Consider the following 9,924-nt stretch of genomic DNA (forward strand, 5'->3'; position numbering starts at 1 on the left):
GGAAGCTCGGCGTGTAGGTTGTCCCCTGTTGTGGTCTCGCTGTACTGACACCGGGTGGGCACTGCCACGGGCAGGGATTGCTGGGGGCGCCTTAACAGCTCTCGTTCCTGGAGCGGAGGGTGCTGGAAAAGGTGCTTGGCAGCTCTGGGCTGCTTCAGGCTGCACTCCTCTGGAGGTGGGAACGTTTTCCTGGCTGGCTTTACAAAGCAAGCCAGCAAAGCCGCCTGCAGGTGACTGATTTTAACCGGATGCACCTCGGCAGAGGTGGAAGGCTGCAGGTTGGTCACAGCTTTCTGTTTCCCACCCATTCCTTGCGGTGTTTGCAGGGGATGGAGGGCCACGAGGCAGCCCCTGAGCAGGGCACCATGCAGCCCATGGGGTATAGAAACCACACCAGCCTTGGTGCTGGAAACGTCTTCCCTTGGAAAGGCTCAGAGTACTTTACAAGTATTAATTGATGGCACTTCACAGCTCTTAGCTCTCTAATAAGCAAATTAGTACTACCAAACGTGTAGATTCAGAGCTTGAGGCACAAGACAGATTACGTGGCCAGGGACAAGGATGGCAGGAGCTGAGAGAACACACAAATTTTAAATAGATGAGCACCGGGAGGCTGGTTTGAGTTTAACATAGACTTTACAGGTACACTCCGTCGGCAGTCGCCCAGCACTGAGCGCCATGCCGCCGAGGTGCCCGCTTGGTCTCTGCAGGGTCAGGCTGCGAGGGGCGGCACCGTGCAATGGGCTCCAGCTCAGAGAGCTGCAGGTAGCACGGGGATTTTGTAAGGAAACCTGGCAGCACACGTCTGGTTACATCGCAAGCAGATGTTGATTTTGTTTCCTTAGGTCAAGTTCATCCCCTGCCAATATGAGCTGTTCTCAGGTCTTACATGACACCGGAGTGGTCCCTGCCACCACGGTGGCCCTCTGAAGAGTTCCTCCCGTGGTGAACAGCTGCTGGAGTTTTCCAGCAGACTTCATCTGCCTGCCGTCAACCCCCTCCGGAGCACTCGCTCATAGATGAATGTCACACCTATGCAGAAGGCAGCGCATCAACTGTTTCTGCAGCTAAAGCGGGGGGCTTTGCCCGTTCCTGGCAGCAGTGGCGTGGCCCAAGGCTGTTTTCTGAGAACAGTAAAGTGGTCAATTAAAGCATTTGTGCCAGGCAGCTGAGTGAAGAGTTAAGAACGTAGAGGCAGAAGCAGCAGAAACGCCTGTGCCCTCACCAGGCCGGGTGCCCGTGGAGATGCGGAGGCAGGAGCAGCCCCTACGGCGCAGCCCGATGCTGTCCCCGAAGCCTCTCGGGGCTGCGGGCAGCCCGGGGTGACTCCTGGCGCTTGGAATCCAGGGGCAAAGGCTTTGCAGACCCAAAGGAAAAGGGTGGCGGAGGTGGCTGAGGAGCTCAGCCCTGGCCTTTGCCAGGGGGCACTGCACAAGCCCCCTCCAGCCGTGGGGTCCTGGGACACTCGTGGGCTCTGGACTTCGGCTGGGAACCGCAGCAGCGGAGCTGCTTCGGTTGGATTTTGCTCTGGCCTGGGCTTTCTGAAATCAAGTTTGGTATTTCGCATTATTCTTGTCCTTAATCCCACTCTCTTTGACTGAAAAACCCCATGGAATGAGATTATACAAAAATCTGTAAGGTTGATCAAGCGCTGACCTACTTTGCACAAAGAGGCTATTTTGAATACAATATAAATTTTACATCCTGCAATGCATGCATTAAATAGTATTCATTCAACACCGCGTACATGTTCAGCATCAGTATTAGAGAAGTGGTCCTGTGAGATTTTGAAATGTTACTGGTATTATAACATTGATCTGACCCTAGCTTTTTCACAAAACAGTCAAAATTTACAGTATTGTATGGTAATTCTGAGCTTTGAACATGGCAAGCAGCTGCTGCGATGTCCTCATTCTGCCTAACAACAGCAAATGGTTTGTATTAACATTAACAGATAATGAGTCATCATAAAAAATCCAGGCTTGTCTTCTGAGAAATAACAGCATTCCCAGCACAGCCCTGGTACAAGAGATTAAGGATTCTGTAAAATCTGCCTAGCTAATTAGTTCGGTGTTTGTATTGGAGATGGTGTACGCTAGGCATTTTGCTTAAAAATAGCATTGGAGAAAAACCCTCGAACAGAAAATATATTGCATTTCTGAATGCTCATTGCCGACTAGTCGGAGGTCACAGTGCAGGTTAGTGCCTGTATGTCAGGAGCACACTACGGGCAGCGCTTCCAGCGTGCACGGGGCTGTAGATAAAGCTCACACATAGCAATCACGGGCATGCTCAGCGGTAATGCAGCACGCAGTGATATACGTAGAATCCCATACACAAAGCAAATGGCCACACTAATGATGGGGAGTAATTGTCTTCAGATAAAGGTTTAAAGATTACGTAGGGAGAGATCTGTCAGAAGATGGCAAATAAATAGCTTAAGAGGAACTTCAATAGGCTTTCTGGTTTTGATGCTTAACCACTTCTCTATTGATTTCTTTAGGGCATTTAACTTTAGAAAATCTTGTTAGTGCTCATCATCGCCTTCTCATCTGCCAGAGCACTCGATGCTCTTAGCCCAAGTATGAAAAGCTCCAGAATCTGAGAATTATCAGCAATAAATTACGCTTTGGAAAACACACTGAGGAGATAAAAGTGTGCAGTAAGGCACACCTAAGCCTCTTAGTCACTCCTACCGTTCACCAGAAGCTTCCTCTGTACCCCCCACGTGTAGGAAGCCGCATCCTAATTCTGCAGGCTGCCCTCGGAACTGATGAGAGGCGATTCGTGCTGAGCTGGGGCTGCCCCAGGCGGCAGGAGGAGCGGGCTGGTCCCAAAGGATCGTCAGGAACCTGGGGGGCCAGGGGGGCCAGGGACTGTCACCTGCCAGGGGGCACCCGGGCCATCGCGTGAGGGTGGACACCGCTGGGTGGGGGGGCTCGTGCTTGGTAGCGATGGTTTGGGTGCAGGTAAAAACGGGCACGCCTGCAGCGTAAAAGAATTGATGCCAGTCAATGAACTTCCCTGTTCTGACTCATTCTTTATTTTTCTTTTCGTCCTTAACAGGATTCCATTGGTGAACCTGTAAAAAAAAAATTAAAAAATAATGGGTTACCTGTACCTACCATTTCTGTTTACCAGTAGGAGACTCAAAGAGCAGCGTTCTATGGGCCAAATATATTTTTATAAAAATGAACACGCCTATAGGTAACTGCATTTTTCAAAGAGCGCGTTTTTTGGAGAAGAGTAGAAAACGTGCGAGCGAAGAATCCCGTGAAGGAAGAGGAAACCGAGAAGAACTGAAAGGAACAGGACTGAGCGTCTGGAGCTTGGGATACGGACTACGATTCTGAACCTGTGCCAATAATACCATTATGTGCCATGTACTGATGCAAAAGACTTCGCGAGAAAGCAGAAGCTAAGTCAGTAACACACAGAAATGCTACAGAGGACAGGGGTGGGGCGTCTCTTCTGATGGGGTCATTAATTCTGGTCCATATACATACATACATATGATATATACACAGAGAAAATATATATACACACACAAACACTTTTTGTACTGTAGCAATTTTTGAAGATCTTAAATACTCATTTTTAAAGAAAATGTCATGGGCTAAAAGTCTGATTTCTTTAACATGCATAGTATGACCTAGTTAAACCGATGTTTTCTACTTTGGCAGCTTGCCTTTCAAACCTATATGTGTATATATGGATAGACATATACATATATATATGTGTGTGTGTATGTATAAACATATATATGTATGTATACATATATATAGAGTTTTTCTTTTTTGTTTCGGGATCACATTTCCAGCAGCGGGCGGGTGACGGGCCGTGGTGGCGGTGGGTGCGTGGCGGGGGCCGGGGCTGGCTGTGAGCACTGGGGACAGCTCGTGCTGTGTGTCCCCCCCCCGGGGACCGGCCGGGAGGAGCAGGAGGGCACACGGCTGTCCCGTGCCGTTGTGCTGTGCTCCGTCCAGTCTGCCACCTCTGCTGGCACACGTCCCCAGGAGACGGGTTGCAGGGGTCGGAGAGGTCATTTGTTTTCTGGAGAATGACTTGTGAATTGAACGTGACATAAAAAAATCCCTGTTGTTGGGAGGGAGGCCAGTGAGGCTGGGGAGCCCGTCCTTTGCTCTCGGGGTCTGCAGGGGCAGGAGGTCACTGAGAGCATCCAAAGGGAACTGCACGTTTTGTGCAGGGGACAAGTGCGAGCATCCCCGGTGAGGTTCCCAGGGGAAGACGATGCGAGGGCGACGTTCTGCCCAGGGAGTTGGGTTTTGTGGCTCAGATTCAGGCTGCAGCGGTAGAAACCCGTTCCTGCTGGGCTGGCTCAAGCCGTGCACCAGCCCTGCTGCTTGGGTCTGTCCGTGCGGGTGCAGCCGTCTGCTTGTGGCCGGCCCTGAGATGGTTTCCCCTTGTGCTGCTTCGGAGTTACGTGAGTGGAAAGGACAGATGAGTTCAGACCAAAGTCCTCCAGTTCTTTTTGTAAACCGCCCTTCCTAAATATTAGCAGTTTTTTAGAATTATCCGGATACGCATCCCTACTCATCCACTAATTATCCAGCTCCATTTCTTTATTGTAAGCGTGCAGTTCAAAAAAAAAAAAAGGAAGTAGGAACTTCTGGTATTGCGCATAGTCTCTTGTTTCTGTACCGTTTTCTGTCCTTTTCTGATGGGGTTATATAGTCCGGATTGTTTTCCCCTCGTTTTTGGAAGCTGTCCCGGGAAGAAGTCTTCCTTGCCAGACACGTGGATTTGAACCAAACGTCTCTGAAGGTGCTGGCAGTATTCCCTGTGGCTTTGATGAACCTGGAGGAGCATCTCGAGCCCGCCCTGCCGCGGTGCAGAGGCTCCCGCCTCGACTTCTGATGGCCGTGGGGGGCGGGAGCAGCCAGACACCAGGCGCGGGGTTTCCATCCTGTCTGGGTGGACCTGGTGCTGTGGCCAAGCCCGTTCCTTCTGCGGCAGCGGTGCCGCGTGAGCGCTGGGCAAGGCGGGCACGGGCGGCCACGGAGATCCGCACCCCGGGGCTGGGTACCGCTGCTGGGCCAGGTCCTGCCGGCCTCGGGGTGCAGCAGGCGCAGGGCAGCTCCCCTGGGTCTGCCGGAGCAAACCTCCCGTCCCCAGCCCCACTGAGGGACCCCCAGCGCCGCGGGAGTGGGGCAGCCCCTCGGGGGGGGCAGCGAGGTTTCGGCATCGCTCCTTCCCCGCAGCCTGCACTGGGGCTTTCGTGTTTTACTGATGTAAACGGTGCAGCCCGTGCAAATTCTCCCTGCTATCACAGTGCTTGAATTTTCCTTCTTTGTCTCACTTCTCCGGCATCAGTCCGCTCCAGCTCTGCAGTTGCGTGTTGTGCTTTACCCATTGATCTTTCTATTTATTTGTATCTGCCGGCTGCACCGCGTAGTTCTTGTGGGTATTCCAGTGTAATCTTGATAGCGATTTGACATCATGAAATATATCTCGACTCCCTCGTTCCCGGCCGTTTTGAAGCATCGTTATGTGTTTCTGCATTTAGAGAAGCCGCCGTCTGAAGCAGCTCGGCCAGGCGGAGCCGCGGGGTGGCAGGGACAGGGAGCGGGGCCCCCCCCGAGCTGGTCCCCATGGGGGAGCCCCGGGGCAGGGGGGGGACGCGTGTGTCTGTGTGTCTGTGCGCGTGTCTGTGTGTCAGGGAGAGAGAGAAGGCAAATAACTCCAACCTCAGATGGCTCGGGCAGGTTTCCCACAGCAGGACTTGCGTGAGCCTTCCACACAGTTGCAGAAGGACACGTTCTGGCCACCCAGAGGCTGCTCGGCGGTGAACCAGGAGACAAAAGTAGATGCACAATCTTCCCTTATTTATAAGGACCAACAGCACTTGCACTTTATCAGAGAAATCCTCACATCCCTATGCATGCCAAGCACACCAATAAAAGGAACAACTGCCAGTAAGAAAGGAAGGAAGGAAAGAAGGAAGGACCAGAGCTGCAAGGGTGGTGATTTACAAGGCAGGACTCTAGCACCCCAATGTTTTTTGTAGTAAATAGAAATGAACCGTGTTTATTTCATCCCCTGCTATTGATGAAAGCCAAAAAAAAAAAAAAACAAACAATCCCGAAATGAAAACACTGAGCTGTATTTCCGTGGAATCGACCTGTTGAGCAGATCTTTTAGATGAGGGAAAAAGCAGGCAGGCGTGGTACTTGCAGGCGCGTTCTCCCCGTTAGCTTTGCCACGTCGCGGCCACCTCGTCTTGCCCCGAGGTCTTTCGGCTGCTGCAGCAACAGGTTGTCGCGCCGAACGGACTCCTTCAGCTGCTGCCCTTTCAGCACAAAACGCTTCGTCCTGAGCTGGCGGTAATTGCTCCAGGTTTCATCGACTTGCGCCAGCCCAAAGCTTACTCAGCAATAACGGGGAGGTTTTGCAGATGCTCGTGCCGCCAGGTACTCGGGATTTGCTGGAACTGCTTGCCTGAGCAGCGGGGTCTGGCTCCTGTGCTAGGACGAGAAGGACTCGTGCGCATTTGGAGAATTAGGCCTTGAGAAAGGATTTTTCTGTTGTCATTCAGCAGCTGAGCCAGTTTTCCAGCCAAGTAGCACTGCATCGGCAGCAGGAGATGTTCCACCCTTGAATGCGGCGCGGTGTTCTGCATCCTCTGTGCCGGGGTTCTTTGAGTGCTGGGGCTGGCGCCGCTCCCCTGCGACATCCCCGGGGTCCCAGGGGCGGTGGCACCCGCTGCAGCACCGTGCTGGGCGCGTTGTGCTTCGCCCTCGCGGGTCGGATCGCGCTCGGTGCGGCCACTTGCTGGTCCAAGGTCCGGCAGCTTGGAAAAAGAGTTTGGGTACTTGCTCTGCCATAAGCTTCCAGCTAGCTTCTTTTCTTTTCGGTTCGCTTTATGGGTTTCTTAGTCCCTTAGCAGTTATTGAGAAACGGATCACAGCTGCCGAAAGACTGTAACCCCCCCCCCCCCCCAGCCGTGTAGTGGTGTACTTGTGTTTTGCTGCGGCTCTGCCCCGTCAGGGGGAATGGGAACAAGCCCCTTCCCCGCGTGCCCTCCGAAGGGCCGGGAACGCCTGCTGGCCTCTGCGCAGGGCGGGCAGCCCCTGGCGGAGCCCCCCCGTGCCCTGGCAGCAGGCAGGCCGCGGGGACAACCACCGGTCCCGTCAATTTGGAGGTGGGGGCACCCCCGGCAGGCGTTGGGGCGCAGCACGTTGGGGGGCGGCAGGCTGGGGGCACCAGAGATGGGTGGCGAGGGTCGCAGCGAGCAGGAGAGGGGAGAACAAGCCCTGGTTTGTGCACGTCCCCGGGTAGCTGCCCATCTCTCCGAACCCGAGCGTTTACCTTCGTTCTGTCTTCCCAGCTAGAGAAATGGGCAACCTATCACGGATGTAATTGGAAAGCCGTTCGGAAGAAGCACTCCTGCAGGGTTCTCGCGACTCGAATTTGTTTCCAGCGTAGGCAGAAATGTAGAACAGCGACGGCAGAAACAGGCTTAACAATGAAAAAGAGCGTTGCAAAGACGGATTTCAGGTTACCTCTTCTCCGTTGGCAGCTTGTTACAAAGGACGGTAATTCAGCTAAAATGGTAGTTAAATAGTAGATATTCTACACATATTATATATTTTGTAAAAAAAATAAAATAGAATAAAAATATATATATAATAACTCAGCCCACCCATTTCAGGATGAATGTGGTTGGAATTTTCGTTCAACCAGCTATAAAATCTGTAAGTGATTTTTCAAAACCAGCAAGAAATCCCTCATCATTTCAGACGTCCGTGGGTCCGGTTCGGTCTCCAGATCTCATATAATGCTTGTCACGCATTTTTAAGGATTATTCTCAGCATTTGTAGGTACATTTTTAACAGTGTCATGAGTGGAGATAATATTTACTTTGAGAAAAAGTATACGTTGCACAAAAATGTACACTAAGGGCACAGATTCCTGACCCAGATTCTTCTATTTTAGGTTCGGAGGGGTTTATTTTTTTGTTTGATAGGACATGTACAGCGAAGTTTACAGTTTATTTTTATTTTGCCAAAAAAAAACATTTTCTAACATGAGACAGCTTTTACTTTGTAACCGGTTTTACATCACCGAGTACTTCTTTATTTTTTTCTGGGAAAATTCTGCGAGGTGAGACACCGGCCCCGCGCGCCTGCGTGCGGCGGCACGTCCCCGGGGCCCCGTCCTGGCGCACACGGCCGCGGCGCGGATGCTGCCCGGACAGACGCCTCCCGTGGGAGCCTCCCGTGGTCCAGGCGGCCCGGCCCGACCCTCGTGGCGCTGCTCCTCCGTTCGTGAGCCCGGGCAGGGCGCGGGGCTGGGGCGCCGGCTGGCTGCGGTTCCACACGGGTGAACTATTTTACTCCGGAGTGTTTTTTTTAATTTGTCTCTGTACTTCGAAGCTGTGTATTTGGAAGCACTGTAAATGCGACCCTATACCGATTTCCCTGTGTATATTTAGTACTCTGATGTTGCTATTAAAACTGATATGAGAACAGCGCGGCGGGCTCGTGACTCGGTTCCTCCGCGCTCCCTGCGCCCCGGGGGGGACAGGGGCCTCTGGGGGCCGGGGCTGCCCCTGCGGACAGCGCAGACAGGGCCGGCAGCGGGGCTGCATCCTGCACGGGCACCGCTTCGTGCTGCTGTGTACCTCTGCCGCATACCTGCTGTTCCCACCCTGCCGCACAAGTGGCCTTTTTGGGGAGGCTGACAGCAGATTGCCCACCCCGAACCCTGCCCGTCCCCACACCGTCGGTACGGCCGTGCCCCATGTTCTGGAGAGGCACCAAGAGCGCCTCGGGGTCCCCAGCAGCTCAGCACCGGCCTGAGACCCCGTAGCAGAGGCAGAACCACGCGGGGTCCTTGGGTTCATGGGGACACGTGTGTCCTGCAGAAGTGACCCTGCCGGGGGGAGCCGCTGGCACCCGTTGGACACTGGAGGTCCACAGAGCCGCAGTGGGAAAGGGATAAAGTGCTGGAAAGAGGGAAGCCATTTAACTTTAATAGGACAGTTAGCGAGTTAATTAAACATCACTAATGATGTTTTAAATAAACAGCTATGCAATAAGGTAAGCAGGCATTGTGGAATAGCTTAACCTAGATACACGTTTTACATAAAGATAGATTTTTGCCGCCAGCAGATGCGTATTAAAATGATATTTATTGTATGCAAATCCCGGCTGATAGGGACGGCGATAATTCACACTCGGGCTGTCGAGCTTGCAGGCTGGGCCAGCCCCGCGGCCGCGCAGCTGCACTCTGATGGCACGACAGACAGACAGACAGACAGACAGACAGACAGGAGCCCGGCGGGACAGACGGCAGCGGGACGCAGTGTGCCTGTGGATGGGGAGCTGCACGGAGGGGCCCTTCGGAGCTCGCAGGCACCGGGACAGCTTTGGTGGCCCTGCTGCACTCCTGCCGGCATCGCCCCGCTCCCCAGGCGCCGAGGGACAGGAGGACAGCATCTTCAGCGCCATCTGACCTAGAAAGGGGCAGAAGCCTCCGTTCAGCCTGTGTCTTTGGAGCGGGGATAAACCGAGGAGGCAGAGGGACGGCTCGGCACAGCTGACTGCTGGTTGCAGTTCCAGGCGGTGGCAAAGCCCTTCCTGCAGTGCTGCGGAGCTTCCTGGCTTCTGCGTCAAACGAGCAGCCTAATGGCATGCGGCAGCGAGGGCCAGGGATGCTTCTGTCCCCAGTCTGCCGAAATTCTTCCCAGAAGCTCTCTTCTATGGGAAAATATATAGGAAAATAGGGAGGGACAAAGCGAGATGCTCTTCTTTTTAGGGCCAAATTGCCATCTTAAATCACCGTGACGATGTGTACGAGCTAACAGAATGCGAATGGCCCTGATGCTGCATAGATCAGCCAGAGCGCTCGGTTCGTTTCCAGATACAAGTGGGATTTCAGGGAATGAAATACAGTGTCGGG

General features: G+C 53.3%; 1 protein-coding gene across 4 annotated transcripts in view; it reads left to right on the top strand.

Moving 5' to 3' along the window:
- The window catches only part of AJAP1 (adherens junctions associated protein 1), a 71,606-nt gene extending 63,114 nt beyond the window's left edge, over nucleotides 1-8,492 (top strand). For all 4 annotated transcript variants that reach the window (XM_080564163.1, XM_080564165.1, XM_080564164.1 and 1 more), the window contains one exon: nucleotides 3,067-8,492. Coding sequence is in view for 1 of the 4 variants with exons in the window: in XM_080564164.1 (XP_080420290.1) it covers nucleotides 3,067-3,088 (22 nt within the window). In the remaining 3 variants the exon portion in view is untranslated. The remainder of the gene's footprint in view (nucleotides 1-3,066) is intronic.
- Nucleotides 8,493-9,924: the final 1,432 nt, after the last annotated feature.

The sequence above is a fragment of the Anser brachyrhynchus genome, assembly GCF_964034855.1.
Source record: "Anser brachyrhynchus genome assembly, chromosome: 21".
Classification (NCBI taxonomy): Eukaryota; Metazoa; Chordata; class Aves; order Anseriformes; family Anatidae; genus Anser; species Anser brachyrhynchus.